General features: G+C 30.4%; 2 protein-coding genes across 6 annotated transcripts; both read right to left on the bottom strand.

The window, feature by feature from the left end:
• Positions 1-5,018: 5,018 nt before the first annotated feature.
• Positions 5,019-7,901, bottom strand: LOC130677376 (uncharacterized). Of its 3 annotated transcripts, none has more exons than XR_008991589.1 (3): positions 7,339-7,901; positions 5,965-6,132; positions 5,019-5,792 (listed from the first exon to the last, which is right to left on the bottom strand). XR_008991589.1 is itself a non-coding variant. In XM_057484115.1 (2 exons), the coding sequence occupies exons 1-2, from the start codon at positions 7,363-7,365 to the stop codon at positions 5,205-5,207; spliced, it is 615 nt and encodes a 204-aa protein (XP_057340098.1). In that variant the 5' UTR covers positions 7,366-7,844; the 3' UTR covers positions 5,019-5,204. The 3 variants fall into 3 exon arrangements, 1 of the variants encoding a protein (XP_057340098.1); XR_008991588.1 differs by lacking the exon at positions 7,339-7,901 and adding an exon at positions 6,311-7,325; XM_057484115.1 differs by lacking the exon at positions 5,965-6,132 and having other exon boundaries at positions 7,339-7,844.
• A 6,265-nt stretch (positions 7,902-14,166) lies between these two features.
• LOC130677363 (uncharacterized) lies at positions 14,167-17,050 on the bottom strand. 3 transcript variants are annotated; one of them, XR_008991583.1, is made up of 4 exons: positions 16,486-17,050; positions 15,458-15,636; positions 15,112-15,279; positions 14,167-14,939 (listed from the first exon to the last, which is right to left on the bottom strand). XR_008991583.1 is itself a non-coding variant. In XM_057484107.1 (2 exons), exons 1-2 carry the CDS (start codon positions 16,510-16,512, stop codon positions 14,361-14,363), a joined length of 606 nt encoding a protein of 201 aa, XP_057340090.1. In that variant the 5' UTR covers positions 16,513-16,991; the 3' UTR covers positions 14,167-14,360. The 3 variants fall into 3 exon arrangements, 1 of the variants encoding a protein (XP_057340090.1); XR_008991582.1 differs by having other exon boundaries at positions 15,458-17,046; XM_057484107.1 differs by lacking the exons at positions 15,112-15,279; positions 15,458-15,636 and having other exon boundaries at positions 16,486-16,991.
• Positions 17,051-17,076: the final 26 nt, after the last annotated feature.

The raw sequence follows: 17,076 nt of genomic DNA, 5'->3' as shown, positions 1-17,076 counted from the left end.
TTTATAACTTGTAATGCGATTGATAAATTGATTTCAAAATCTAATCAGCTCTAAAGCTTTATAAGCCGCATCAAATGTCACGTAAACCATCAAAGTCAGTTTATTCGTTCGAGAGAAACCGTTGTCGAAAGATGAAAAAAAAAAAATTCTTTTTAGCCCGGGCAAAAATAACGATGAATAAACACAAAGGAATCGATCAACTGGGAATTTCCAACTACAAAAAATCTGATAAAACTTATCATTCATCAAATTAACGACTTGTTTGTCACATAATTGTCCTTGATTCTTATGAAGTTTAAAGCCTACCAATATAGTTGTTATCAGTTTCTTGATTACTCCAAACTATCGATACAGCTATTTCGTCATTTTTTGCTAGCACAAAATAGATCCACAAGAGTAAAATTTTTACATGAAAAAATAATTATTCATTAATTGTCTGTCGTAACTAGGAAAATATTTTCGTATGCATGACTGATAACAACGATAGAAATGTCGTGATACTAAAGTCTTCAAAATCACGGAATTAGGAATAAAAATGCAGACTAAGTATGTTCAAAATAAAAATGAATTGATTCCTCCTCCTATCACCGGCAATGAAAATATTCGGTAACATCGAAATTAAAGTCCACGCCAGGGTGTGGAGAACGGTTTTAAATTTTGGGTACTGTCAGCCCTCATTTTCGGTCTAGGCAATCAAGTCTGCCTTCGTCTAAAAGGAAATCGTGAATTTCTTATAGCAATGAACGAATCAGACAAATTTACGCAGGCGTCGTGCTTGTGACCCGTGGATAGCAATTTTTTAAGTTTTAGGTGCAGATATTGTGAGAAATAGAATATACAGCTCACAGGATGGTAGGACACTCTTATCCCTGTGTTCGGAATCCATACCCGGGAAAAAATGTTTTTATAAAATTTTATAAAATAATATAAAATTTTATACAATTTTATAAAATTTTGTAAGATTTTATAAGATTTTACAGCAAAATTTTATAAAAATTCATACAATTTTATAAAATTTTATAATATTTTATACAATTTTATAAAATCTTCAAAAATTTTATAAAATCTTCTAAAATTTTATAAAGTAAGATCTGAGTAAGGAACGTAATAAATAAATGTAATTTTATAAAATTGTATGACATTTTATAAAATTGTATAAAATATAACAAAATTTTATAAAGTTTTACACAATTGTATAAAATTATATAAAATTTTATATAATTTTATAAGACTGTACAGCGAAATTTTATACAATTTCATATAATTTTATATAATTTTATCAAATTTCATAGAATTTTATAAAATTTTATAAAATTTTATATGGTAAGATCTTAAAAGGGAAGTCATAATTAGATAAAATTTTATATAATTGTACGAAATTTTATAAGATTTTATGAAATTGTATAAACTTTTATACGATTTCATAAAATTATATAAATTTTTATACAATCTTATAAAATTTTATAAAGTAAGATCTTAGTGAGGGAAATAATAATTAAATGGAATTTGATATAATTGTATGAAATTTTATAAAGTTTTATACGATTTCATAAAATTATATAAAATTTTATACAATCTTATACAATTTTATATAGTTTTATAAAGTAAGTCCTTAGAAGAGAAGTAATATTTAGATGAAATTTTATAAAATATGATAAAGTTGTATACGATTTCATAAAATTATATAAAATTTTATACAATCTTATCCAATTTTATATAATTTTATGAAGTAAGTCCTTAGAAGAGAAGTAATATTTAGATGAAATTTTATAAAATTTTATAAAGTTGTATACGATTTCATAAAATTATATGCGATCTTATAAAATCTTATACAAATTTATACAATTTTATAAAGTAAGATCTCAAAAGGGGAGTAATAATTAGATAAAATTTTATATAATTGTATGAAATTTTATAAAATTATATAATATTTCATAAAACTTTAGAGAACTTGATGCCACTATCGCATCTAGTGTAGGGTAGCATTTTGTATAATTTGATAAAATGGCACACAATTTTATAACGTTTATTACAAATTATTATAAAAATTGTTAGAAATTCAAAGTAAATAAATAAAATTTTCAATGGCCATAAAAAAAAAAAAATTCCATTTTTGCGGGCAAAATATGGTGATAAACAAATATGAAAATTATATTATAAAAAATATAATTGATTACCTAAATATATGCAGGGTACCCCTAGAAAAATGTAAAAAAAAAAAAAATTCTGAATATTGAATAAGTTTGATTTTATTAAAATTTTTTGTAAGTTATTTACATTAAGAAAAATTATATTTTACACAATTATTGGATGCAAAGGAAGATAAAAAAGTTTTTAATAGTTTTTATCATAATACAAAAGTCTTTAACATTTTTCGACCGGCACTAGATTCTTGAAAAAGTTTAACGAAAAAAATTCGAAATAATGCTCAATTATATTTACAAAAGTAATTTTGGGATGGTTATAATAGATTTAAAAAAAAAAAATTTTTTTTTATAAAATTTTAGGAGTACCTCGTTTCGCCTACCCCCGCCACCCCTTTCTCTTACATATTTATATATATATTACATAATGTGATAATTTTGAATTTAATGTTTTTAAACTTTTATTTTGTCAACTAGCAATTCAAATTAAATCGTCGTTACTCAAGAAAAAGTTCAAAGGTTTCGTCATTAATTCACAAATAAAAATCATGAAAAATCAATAAATTTAATTAATTTTAAAATTTTATGTCCATTAAACAGTCGATAGTTGAATTATTCAAATCTTTTTTTTATATATAATTATAAATTAAACTATGAAATATGGCTGATAAGTATTCATGAGTAATCATAAATACAGCCATGAATATTTCTTAGCTACAAGTGACCAATAGACGAGCGGAGCAGACTACGATTCTTCAATAACAAAAGTTAAGCAGCATCGAGGTTGGCCATTAATTGGATGGGTGACCCGTCCCGGAAAAAAAAATCATTTTATAAAACTTTATAAAATTTTATAAAATTTTACAAAATTTTATAAAACTTTATACTGGAAATGGCCTGGTAAAATTTTATGAAATTTTACAAAGTTTTATAAAATTTTATAAATTTTTATAAAACTTCATAAAATTTGATAAAACTTTATAAAATTTGATAAAATTTTACCAGGCCATTTTCAGTATAAAATTTTATAAAATTTTATAAAATGTTAGTACTAAAATTTTGTAAAATTTTATAAAATTTTACAAAATTTTATAAAAACATTTTTTCCCGGGTACCTTTAGTTTCGGTAAGCAATCCCACCCGAGTTGAATATCTACTTTCCTATCTGACATTAACATGCCATAAACTACGTCATCAACCAAATTAAAGAGAAACTAAAACTGATGAAGGTAACCCTACGAAAAATAAATTTTCTGTATAAAATTACTCCAAGTACAGGATTAAGACTCTTTACAAGGAAAAAAAATTCTTCGGTCCAAAAAAAAAAATCGGTCTATCGGTTGTCCCTGCGGGGCAGCCTTCTAACTTTCCGCCGTTGTCGAGCTCTTTAAGGTTAAAAAAATTGTTATGAATACATTTCGGAGCTCTTTAAGCTCGAAAATATTTTTGGATGCCGTTGTTCTCGAAAAAAAACCGTTTTTTACCAGCTTTTCTTTAACAATATCTCTCAAACAAATTGACTGATTGAGACAGCTGCGGTGGCAATCGACGCGTTTTATTGAGTTCTAGAACTGATTAGATTTTGAAATTGATTTATCTAGTCGTTTTTGAGAAATTTCAAAAAAAATGATAAAAAATTTTTTTTTTTTAATTGTTTCGTTAACGGTTTCTCTTGAACGAAAGAACCGCATTCGACGCGACTTATAAAGTTTTAGAGCCGATTTGATTTTGGAATCAATCAACTGATCACATTAAAATTTACCCAAATAAACATTTTCGAAAAAATTTTATTTTTAGAATATCTCCAAACGCACCCTACCGATCAAGTTCAATGATTGGCAGCTTCTAGATGTTAACAAGCTGCGTTGAATGACACCTCGGCGATCAAAATCGGTTTATCCGTTAAAAAGATACAGGTATTTACACACGTACGTACATACATACATTCATACACTCGGACATCATCTATAAATTAGTCAGAATAGTTTCCTAGAACCCCAAAACGTCAAGATTTGATAGAAATTCGATTTTCGAAAATTGGACCGAAATCGATAACTTCCCTAATTTTTCAAGATTTCAATGTTCTTATCGTGAAGTTAAAAATTAGAAAAACACCGTTTTTAACATTTTTCTTGGATACTATATATATCAACGCTCGGGGTTGCGTCAAAATTTATATAAATACTCATTTTGATCACTTACATCGATTTCTACTTGGATACAGTGATTTCATTGAACATAATCGTGAATAAAAATTTCAAAAACGCTTGATTATTAATTATTTTCGAATCTTGAACGTTTACTACGCTTTTTGTCTTTTCTTAATGTATGTATGCGGCTATTTCTATCTCTTTCTGCAACTTATATAGCACGAATGTGGATAATAAAATTATGAAATTTGAAAAATACTTACATTTAGCGCATTAGACGTTGTGATGGGGTGTAACATTTATAATACTGGACCAAATGATCTAATTAAAGTTGCAATCGAAAGTGATCCATTTACTTATATGATGTATTTAAGGTCAATTTATTTCGAAGCTCAATAGATTTTTTCTAATTCTCGCGCTTTTACATCGTTCAGTGCATACGTGGCGCGAAATACGACTGCAACCCTCGATAAAAAACCAGTTCTCTGTTTTCAACTCGAAGAAATTAGAATTTGCCGCTCAAATATCAACTCATCTTTATACATTGTGCGGCAAATAGTTTTTTGAACTAGTAGCTAGCCTTGAAATCGATTTGTACTTGGAAAAAATAACTTCAAGAATTGTAACATAAATGTCTCGATGCAGATCCTAGTTCCGTTTAATGGTTAGACTCAGAAAGAGGTAAGGAATCTTAAGATTAATGATATTGTGATTTAGAGGAAAATTTTTATTTGTTAAATTTTATTTATGTTTTTGTATTATGGTATACAGAAATAATGGTAAGAAATCTGTAATTTGTTTTGCAATGATTGTTTTAAAATCCGGATACATTTTAAATCGAATAGATAGTGTGATCTCACAATAAATATAATGGATCGCTTCAGCATAAAAAATTACTGACTCGTGAAATTTAAAAATACACAGGAACCGCGTTGAATATCATTCTCATTCTTCCATTATGAAAATCTTTCGCAATCGGCCAATTTGTATCTACTTTAATATATACCATAGGTTCTGAACTATGGGAATTAAAAGTCATCCAAACATTATCAATTGATGGAGGTGACCTCTCGAGGAATGATTTAATTTCCACAGTGGAGTCATTTGTCGTAAATGTTTTAGCTACTTTTGAGTTATCATCCAGAAGCGTTGGTTTTAATAAAACAACTTTTGGTAAATTACGCAGATCGAGAGAACTTACGTTTTTACCAAAAGGTTGTAATCTATAATGACTTGTATCACTCAAATATTCACTTAACTTTTCATCAATGTTATTTGTCAATGCTTCTATTTCTTTGACTGTCATAATTGTTTCTATTTGCCATACCTTTGGAAGAAATCCAACACGAGTCATTAAGGGATCATAATTTGGAGCTCTTGGATCAATGATTGAATCTGGATTACAATCACAAATTGGCGTAGTGCTTGTTGGAGTTTTTGTTGTGTTATTTCCTGAAATTCTCCACGAATGAACCTCATCCGTTAATAAAATGACGAACTAAGGAATCGTTTAGATTTAATTAACAAAAGACATGATGATAATACAATAATCACCAAAATTGATGGATATTAAATAAAGTGTAAATTTTTAAGTGATTTTCGGAAATAAATGGTCATACAGTATAATAAAAAAAATTAAACTGTAGCTTTAATCAAATTGATCATCTTACCTTTAAGTTTTTTTAAGTACTCTAATGCCATTTATCTACTTCCCTCAAGGACGTTCTTGCTTGACTCATGAGTCAAATGAGGGTTAACTGTCTCTAATTTAATTCCGAGGCTATCAAATTCTTGAAAACATCTCAATAATTTTTAAATGATTTATCAATTTTGTTGACCTATCAAAAATATTTATATAACAGTTATTGCAAAAAATGTAAATTTCTTAATTAGACGTCCACGGTACATTACTTTGACTCAGATTATTTTTTGTAATAATAAATCCGGCAATATCGTAATTTTCAAATCTCAAAATATATGTGTATGTACACGGATTTTTTACCAACGGGGACCTACCGAAAGTGAAGTCCAAGAACACTTGCAATTGGCAACGTGTAGCGACAAAATTTTTAGTTAGACGCCAAGATAATTCAACGAGGAACCACCTCGACGATTGATAACCTTGATTAGACTGGCAGCTCTGCATTCAGTAGAGGGGCGGTGGGTTAACTGACGATACTCACCTGACAACAAAACTTACACAAAAACACGGCAAATGATAAAATGAAATAAATGCCGCATTGAAAAAAAAAAATAACAATGAATTAAATTCATTCAGAACATATCAAATCGTACTTGACAATGATAACAACATAACATTTCGTTGAGCGACAAAATAACATTAACAATTGGTTGCAGTTTAATCTCACGATTGATTGCTATAAAAAAACTAACACTTGATCGTAATATAGAAAAATAAAACGATTGATCGACATAATAGTATTGATCATTGATCGGATTGATACAATTTTTGAATGATGAAATTTACGAGACTCTACATGCTCTGGATTCATGGTCGACGAGAAAAACGCTTACTAATTTAATCGTGCCGCATATTTGCCTCCATTATCGTCCCGAACCAGAATTGTTTAACGTTGATTAGATCTTAACAATTATTGGACGTCTTCAGTATACAATAAAACAGTGTACAATTGTAAGTGTAACAAACACGTGATTCGAGGCTTTCTAATTTACTTCCCAAGATGTATATACTATTTTTTTTTCGTAATTTTTAATTATCTTTGAGTCTATTCGATTAAATGACCTGAAATATTTGATAAAGTTGACAGCCAACAAACTCTTTCGATTGCCACAAAAACGATTTAAATCGGTTAATTAGGATTACTTCGAAACCCTCCATGATAAATTTTTCAAGTCTACATTTAAAAACTAGACACTTGAAGCTTCAACTCGCTGTGTATTGTTTGTACTGTACGATTATTTTTCTCCGATTTATAGCATGTTGAAAATCACTTAAAAATTCCGAATGTTTTTGATATTCTTTAGCTTGTAGGACTAGTTTGATTTTAGTTATAAGTACTTACAGAAATAACGACTAAGAACGACTGCATTGTGATAATCACTTATTGAAACTAATCAATAAGAACTCACAAACGACTTAATCAATACTATAACCACCGATGAAATCATCAGCTTTTTATACTAGTTAACAGTAGACAAACACAAATGAAGTAATAAACTGAGAAATTTCAAACGATTAAAGACTTCGATAAGATTTATGATTCGTTACATTACAACTTTTTATCACACTGTTGTCCTTGAATTATATAATTTCTAAAGTCAACCTGACATTTGTTGCTCAACCACATTTGAATTGATTTTAAATATTCATAAAATCAATTTATGTCCCAGCAATTGTCGCTTTTAGTCATTGAATATGGTATGTTAGCGACTCAGTCGTCTTATGTGCAAAAAGATCCGCACGACCGACGCGCCCACTGGCGTATTTGGTCGTATATACAACAGCTGACAAAAGTGTTGTTTATGATCTGAATCTGAGAGATCTTCTGTTGACATTTTATTTATTAAGCTAATAAAATGACTCCAAATAAAACAATCAATGATAAGTGTTGCATTTGCTCAAAAATAGTAAAGAAAGTTCCGGGAACTCCTAAAACTTTATTAACAGAACAAGACATTGATGAGTTTTCTGCAGTATTTGATGGTGAATTTTTTACTGGTGATTTTTTTTGTGGTAAATGTCGTGTAGAGATGTATAAAAAAAGAAAAGTTGAACCGGTGGTTTTTGATGCTGAAGATGGATCTGAATCTATCGTTAGTGGAATGTTAGAACGAATGGAGTCTAGTCTGTCACACATGACATTGTCTCAGTCAAGTTCAGATGATCCTTCTTTTAGAGTCAACATTACTCCTACCGATTGTACAGAGTACGTTGAGATTCGTATGAAAAGAACTATTTCAACTCATCGATACTGTTGTCTTTGCGGTAATACAAGTGATTTAATTATTATTCCTCAAAAAGCCCGAATGCAGTCATTCATTAAGCGACGAGTCTTCATACCAGATGGAAATCGATGCTGTCAAAATCATTTAATAAACAAACGATTCTATGATGAATCTCTAAGTTTGATCAGAGTTTATTCTAACTGGACTTTAATTTCATCTGTAGAATTAAGTAATATGATGGAAAATTTTTCTGTTGAATGCGATTCAACATTACTGAATAAAATGGAGGATTATCGTTTATCAGATGAGAAGCTTCTTGTTTTGACTGGTTTAAAATGGGAAAATGTGATTGAGTTGCAGAATTGGTTAGTTTCAATGAGAAATACTGATGCTCGAAGTGTAACTCAAGCAATAATAGTGTTTTTGATTAAGCTTCGCACAGGTGATTCAAATAAGTTAATATCTACAATCTTGGATATTAACGAAGAGCAGTTAGTGTCAAAGTATTGTGAGCAAGTCATCCAATCTTTCGAAAAAGACATTTTACCTTTGCGTTTTGGTTTAAATGCAGTATCTAGGGCTGATCTTATTGAGAATCATACATCTTCAGTTGCTAAGAAACTTCACAATGATTTGAATGATAAACTCATTTTAATTTGTGATGGGACTTAGGCTCGTCATGAGAAAAGTTCTAATAATGAGTACCAAAGAAAGTCATATTCTGGTCAAAAGAAAGTACCACTATGTAAGCCATTCACGATTTGCACAACTGATGGATACATAGTTGATATGTTGGGACCGTATTATGCTAACCAAAATGATGCTACTATAATGCGGGATATCATAGATAATCCTGATGGTATATGTCATTTATTAGAACCTGGCGATGCATTTGTGGTAGATCGAGGATTCCGTGATGTGAAAGGATACTTGGAAGAAAAAAATTATAAAGTATTAATGCCAGCACTCAAAGGAAAACAAAATCAGTTAACAACAGCTGAGTCTAACGCTTCAAGAAATGTAACAAAAATTCGTTGGGCTGTAGAAGCAGTTCATGGGATGTTAAAACAAAAATATCATTTACTCGATCAAAGAATTGACAACAAAATGCTTCCTAGGGTTGGAAGTTTTTTTAAGATTGCCTTATTTTTGCATAATACGTATAGTAAGCGTCTTACTTCCGACTCAGAGTTTTTGGATAAAGTCATCGAAACAATGCAATCGCAAAATAATGTAGTAAATACGATAGCTGAAGACGTTCAAAAAAATGGCTGGCAGCGAAAAAAATTGCCGTTTCAAACAATTTCATCTGAAACTCTTGAAGACTTTCCAGAAATGACAGAAAATGATCTGCGTATTTTTTTCACTGGTCCCTATCAATTGAAACAGGCTGTTTCCTATTTAGCAGAAATGCTTGATGAAACAGGTAATCTCACTATTCAATATGTGAAACAACAGTCAAATATAATCAAAATTCAAGTTCAATCCAGACACATTAATAGAAAGGTTTACAGATGTTTTATTGAGTATAAAAAAAATGCTATTGGTCAAAAAAGCATATTGAGGCATAGTTGTGAGTGTGCAAATGGTTTGAGAACAATTGGATGTTGCTCTCATGTTGCTGCTGTTGTTTACTATTTATCACACGGGAGATATTTAACAAAGATTTTAAGGCTTGCTGCAATACTTAGCAAATTATTTGATAGAGACAGTATTTCACCTGTGATTGAAGAGGATAGTGATGAAGACTGATAAAATATGATTATACATTTTTTTCCTCAAGTATATCTTTCATTTGTTGTTATGTATTTATAATTTACAAACTAAAATCTATTTCCTGTTTTATATGTGTATAATGTTTATAATATGTTAGTTGATATTATATGACAGGACAAAATTTAACTGCTGATGCAGAGATTATTCTTGCAAATAACATTCAAGAACATACACAAACTAGAAAAATAATGATTCACACTTTAAACATGTAAATAAAGTAAATATTTGCTTAAAAAGTGGTTTTTATTTTTTTTTTTCTATATAGCGTACCTTTTTTGAAAATTTTAAAAGCACTTAAGTCTATAGGAAATTGGATGAGGAATCCAAAAAAAATTATTTCATAATTGTACCAGAACCGTAACATCGTGAAAAGTCGAAATTAAAACTAAAAAGTCATTTTTTTCGAGGTTGTTGTCGACCGATCAAGCTCCCAATTTTTTTCCGAGGAGCTACTATCGACCCCCAAAACATATCCCGAGTATAAGTCAATCGATAAAATAGTCTCTGAGAATATTCATTTTATCTGATTTTTACATATTTGGCTTTTTCTCGAAGACCGATTGGTTTCAAAAGCTGAAACTCTCAGGATCTTAATATCTCATTAGTACCTAAAAATCCCCGCAGTATCAAGCCGATACCTTTCGGGGGCAAATTCACCATGCTAATAACCGTAGGGCCTTTCCGAATGACTTTTTTTTCCAACGAGCAAATTTATTTAGCTTGAATTCGAGTTTTTTTTTAATCTCGTAGGATGATTTTTCACAAAGATGGTAGCCTACAAACGAAAAAGATTCCTTCTGGGTTCGATCATCGATGTCTCAGCTAGTATTTATCGCACAGTAAATTGGAGGGTGACGTTATAAACTAAAATAAATCCCCTACAAGATCCTTTCATCAATTTTTGGAATTTTTTTCTTTGTAATTTTCAACATCCGTCAGGAGTGAGCACAAAAGATTGGCTCTTGTTGGTTTTTTAGTAAATAAACCGCTACTTTGTAAATATCGATGGAAGGTTTAATGTTGCCAGATATGTTTTAGTTTAATGTACCCCCAAAAATCCTGTAAATTTGTTAATTGATCTACTAAACCGTTTTTTAGGGGTGATCTATCAAAGTTTTGTTAAACAATTGAAGAAACAAATATTGATTCTTTAATTGTGTAATCATCATCAAAATGAAAATTTTTTTTAAGTTTCCGGTAAGAAAATTGAAAATTTCCACTATTTCGGGAAGTTATAGGTTTCCGTCCGATTTTTTAGAATCGAATTTCTAACAGATCTTGACGTTTTAAAGTTCTAGCTAACTATCCTGACTAATTTCAAGATGGTGTTCGAGTGTATGTATGTATGAACGTATGTACGTATGTACATATTCTGTAACTTGTTGAACGGATAAACCGATTTTGATCGTCAAGGTGGCATTTAACATGGCTTGTTAATATCTAAAAGCTGTGAAAAGTTGTGCTTGATCAATAGGGTGCGTTCAGAGGTATTTTGAAAATTTTTTTAAAATGTTTTTTTTTTGGGATAACTCGTAATGCGATCGATGAATTGATTTCAAAATCTAATCAGCTTTAAAGCTTTATAAGCCGCATCAAATGGCACGTCAACCATCAAAGTCGGTTTATTCGTTCAAGAGAAACCGTTGTCGAAAGATTAAAAGAACAAATTTTTTGTAGCCCGGGCAAAAATAACGATGAATCGTAAAAAACACAAAGGAATCGATCAACTAGGAATTTCCAACTACAAATAATCTGATAAAACTTATCATTCATTAAATTAACGACTTGTTTGTCACATAATTGTCCTTGATTCTTATAAAGTCTAAAGCCTACCAATATAGTTGTTATCAGTTTCTTGATTACTCCAAACTATCGATACAGCTATTTCGTCATTTTTTGCTAGCATAAAATAGATCCACAAGAGTAAAATTTTTACATGGAAAAATAATCATTCATTAATTGTCTGTCGTAACTAGGAAAATATTTTCGTATGCATGATTGATAACAACGATAGAAATGTCGTGATACTAAAGTCTTCAAAATTACGGAATTAGAAATAAATATGCAGACTAAGTATGTACAAAATAAAAATGAATTGATTCCTCCTCCTATCACCGGCAATGAAAATATTCGGTAACATCGAAATTAAAGTTCACGCCAGGGTGTGGAGAACGGTTTTAAATTTTGGGTACTGTCAGCCCTTATTTTCGGTCTAGGCAATCAAGTCTGCCTTCGTCTAAAAGGAAATCGTGAATTTCTTATAGCAATGAACGAATCAGACAAATTTACGCAGGCGTCATGCTTGTGACCAGTGGATAGCAATTTTTTAAGTTTTAGGTGCAAATATTGTGAGAAATAGAATATACAGCTCAGAGGACGGTAGGACACTCTTATCCCTGTGTTCGGAATCCATAGCTTTAGTTCCGGTAAGCAATCCCACCCGAGTTGAATGTCTACTTTTCTATCTGACATTAACATGCCATAAACTACGTCATCAACCAAATTAAAGAGTAACTAAAACTGATAAAGGTAACCCTACGAAAAATAAAATCTCTGTATAAAATTACTGCAAGTACAGGATTAAGACTCATTACAAGGAAAAAAAATTCTTTGTTCCAAAAAAAAAAAAAAATCGGTCTATCGGTTGTCCCTGCGGGGCAGTCTCATAACTTTCCGCTGTTGTCGAGCTCTTCAAGGTTAAAAAAATTGTTATGAATACATTTCGGAGCTCTTTAAGCTCGAAAATATTTTTGGATGCCATTGTTCTCGAAAAAAAACCGTTTTTTACCAGCTTTTCTTCAACAATATCTCTCAAACAAATTGACTGATTGAGACAGCTGCGGTGGCAATCGACGCGTTTTATTGAGTTCTAGAACTGATTAGATTTTGAAATTGATTTATCTAGTCGTTTTTGAGAAATTTAAAAAAAAATGAAAAAAATTTTTTTTTTATTAATTGTTTCGTTAACGGTTTCTCTTGAACGAAAGAACCGCATTCGACGCGGCTTATGAAGTTTTAGAGCCGATTTGATTTTGGAATCAATCAACCGATCACATTAAAATTTACCCAAATGAACATTTTCGAAAAAATTTTATTTTTAGAATATCTCCAAACGCACCCTACCGATCAAGTTCAATGATTGGCAGCTTCTAGATGTTAACAAGCTGCATTGAATGACACCTCGACGATCAAAATCGGTTTATCCGTTAAAAAGATACAGGTATTTACACACGTACGTACATACATACATTCATACACTCGAACATCATCTTGAAATTAGTCAGAATAGCTTCCTAGAACAACAAAACGTCAAGATTTGATAGAAATTCGATATTCGAAAATTGGACCGAAATCGATAACTTCCCTAATTTTTCAAGATTTCAATGTTCTTAGCGTAAAGTTAAAAATTAGAAAAACACCGTTTTTAACATTTTTCTTGGATACTATATATATCAACGCTCGGGGTTGCGTCAAAATTTATATAAATACTCATTTTGATCACTTACATTGATTTCTACTTAGATGCATTGATTTCATTGAACATGATCGTGAATGAAAATTTCAAAAACGCTTGATCATTGATTATTTTCGAATCTTAAACGTTTACTACGCTTTTTGTCTCTTATTAATGTATGTATGCGGTTATTTCTATCTCTTTCTGCAATTTATATAGCACAAATGTGGATAATAAAATTATGAAATTCGAAAAATACTTACATTTAGCGCATTAGACGTTGTGATGGGGTGTAACATATATAATACTGGACCAAATGATCTAATTTAAATTTCAATCGAAAGTGATCCATTTACTTATATGATGTATTTAAGGTCAATTTAATTCGAAACAATAGATTTTTTATAATTCTCCTGTTCTTACATCGTTCAGTGCATACGTGGCGCGAAATTTGACTGCATCCCTCGATAAAAAACCAGTTCTCTGTTTTTAACTCGAAGAAATTAGAATTTGCCGCTCAAATATCAACTTATCTTTATACATTGTGCGGCAAATAGTTTTTTGAACTAGTAGCTAGCCTTGAAATCGATTTGTACTTCGAAAAAATAACTTCAAGAATTGTAACATAAATGTCTCGATGCAGATCCTAGTTCCGTTTAATGGTTAGACTCAGAAAGAGGTAAGGAATCTTAAGATTAATGATATTGTGATTTAGAGGAAAATTTTTATTTGTTAAATTTTATTTATGTTTTTGTATTATGGTATACAGAAATAATGGTAAGAAATCTGTAATTTGTTTTGCAATGATTGTTTTAAAATCCGGATACATTTCAAATCGAATAGATAGTGTGATCTTACAATAAATATAATGGATCGCTTCAGCATAAAAAAATACCGACTCGTGAAATTTTAAAAATACACAGGAACAACGTTGAGTATCATTCTTCTTCTTCCATTATGAAAATCTTGCGCAATCGGCCAATTTGTATCTACTTTAATATATACCACAGGTTCTGAACTATGGGAATTAAAAGTTAGATAAACATTATCAATTGATGGAGGAGACCTCTCGAGGTATGAAAAAATTTCCACAGTGGAGTAATTTGTCCCAAATGTTTTTAAGTTAACGCGCAGAAGGCTTGGTTTTAATAAAACAACTTTTGGTAAATTACGCAGATCGAGAGAACTAATGTTTTTACCAAAAGGTTGTAATATCCAATGACTTGAATCACTCAAATATTCAGTTATCTTTTCATCAATTTTATTTGTCAATGCGTCTATTTCTTTGATTGTCATAATTGTTTCTATTTGCCATACTTTTGGAAGAAATCCAACACGAGTCATTGAGGGATCATAATTTGGAGCTCTTGGATCAATGATTGAATCTGGATTACAATCACAAATTGGCGTAGTGCTTGTTGGAGTTTCTTTTGTGTTATTTCCTGAAATTCTCCACGAATGAACTTCATCCGTTAATAAAATGACGAACTAAGGAATCGTTTAGATTTAATTAACAAAAGACATGATAATAATACAATAATCACCAAAATTGATGGATATTAAATAAAGTGTAAATTTTTAAGTGATTTTCGGAAATAAATGGTCATACAGTATAATAAAAAAAATTAAACTGTAGCTTTAATCAAATTGATCATCTTACCTTTAAGTTTTTTTAAGTACTCTAATGCCATTTATCTACTTCCCTCAAGGACGTTCTTGCTTGACTCATGAGTCAAATGAGGGTTAACTGTCTCTAATTTAATTCCGAGGCTATCAAATTCTTGAAAATATCTCAATAATTTTTAAATGATTTATCAATTTTGTTGACCTATCAAAAATATTTATATAACAGTTATTGCAAAAAATGTAAATTTCTTAATTAGACGTCCACGGTACATTACTTTGACTCAGATTATTTTTTGTAATAATAAATCCGGCAATATCGTAATTTTCAAATCTCAAAATATATGTGTATGTACACGGATTTTTTACCAACGGGGACCTACCGAAAGTGAAGTCCAAGAACACTTGCAATTGGCAACGTGTAGCGACAAAATTTTTAGTTAGACGCCAAGATAATTCAACGAGGAACCACCTCGACGATTGATAACCTTGATTAGACTGGCAGCTCTGCATTCAGTAGAGGGGCGGTGGGTTAACTGACGATACTCACCTGACAACAAAACTTACACAAAAACACGGCAAATGATAAAATGAAATAAATGCCGCATTGAAAAAAAAAAATAACAATGAATTAAATTCATTCAGAACATATCAAATCGTACTTGACAATGATAACAACATAACATTTCGTTGAGCGACAAAATAACATTAACAATTGGTTGCAGTTTAATCTCACGATTGATTGCTATAAAAAAACTAACACTTGATCGTAATATAGAAAAATAAAATGATTGATCGACATAATAGTATTGATCATTGATCGGATTGATACAATTTTTGAATGATGAAATTTACGAGACTCTACATGCTCTGGATTCATGGTCGACGAGAAAAACGCTTACTAATTTAATCGTGCCGCATATTTGCCTCCATTATCGTCCCGAACCAGAATTGTTTAACGTTGATTAGATCTTAACAATTATTGGACGTCTTCAGTATACAATAAAACAGTGTACAATTGTAAGTGTAACAAACACGTGATTCGAGGCTTTCTAATTTACTTCCCAAGATGTATATACTATTTTTTTTTCGTAATTTTTAATTATCTTTGAGTTTATTCGATTAAATGACCTGAAATATTTGATAAAGTTGACAGCCAACAAACTCTTTCGATTGCCACAAAAACGATTTAAATCGGTTAATTAGGATTACTTCGAAACCCTCCATGATAAATTTTTCAAGTCTACATTTAAAAACTAGGAACTTGAAGCTTCAACTCGCTGTGTATTGTTTGTACTGTACGATTATTTTTCTCCGATTTATAGCATGTTGAAAATCACTTAAAAATTCCGAATGTTTTTAATATTCCTTCGCTTGTAGGACTAGTTTGATTTTAGTTATAAGTACTTACAGAAATAACGACTAAGAACGACTGCATTGTGATAATCACTTATTGAAACTAATCAATAAGAACTCACAAACGACTTAATCAATACTATAACCACCGATGAAATCATCAGCTTTTTATACTAGTTAACAGTAGACAAACACAAATGAAGTAATAAACTGAGAAATTTCAAACGATTAAAGACTTCGATAAGATTTATGATTCGTTACATTACAACTTTTTATCACACTGTTGTCCTTGAATTATATAATTTCTAAAGTCAACCTGACATTTGTTGCTCAACCACATTTGAATTGATTTTAAATATTCATAAAATCAATTTATGTCCCAGCAATTGTCGCTTTTAGTCATTGAATATGGTATGTTAGCGACTCAGTCGTCTTATGTGCAAAAAGATCCGCACGACCGACGCGCCCACTGGCGTATTTGGTCGTATATACAACAGCTGACAAAAGTGTTGTTTATGATCTGAATCTGAGAGATCTTCTGTTGACATTTTATTTATTAAGCTAATAAAATGACTCCAAATAAAACAATCAATGATAAGTGTTGCATTTGCTCAAAAATAGTAAAGAAAGTTCCGGGAACTCCTAA

The sequence above is a fragment of the Microplitis mediator genome, chromosome 11 (genome assembly GCF_029852145.1).
Source record: "Microplitis mediator isolate UGA2020A chromosome 11, iyMicMedi2.1, whole genome shotgun sequence".
Classification (NCBI taxonomy): Eukaryota; Metazoa; Arthropoda; class Insecta; order Hymenoptera; family Braconidae; genus Microplitis; species Microplitis mediator.
The sequence above is the reverse complement of the archived record's forward strand: the minus strand, read 5'-3'. Positions and strand labels throughout refer to the sequence as shown.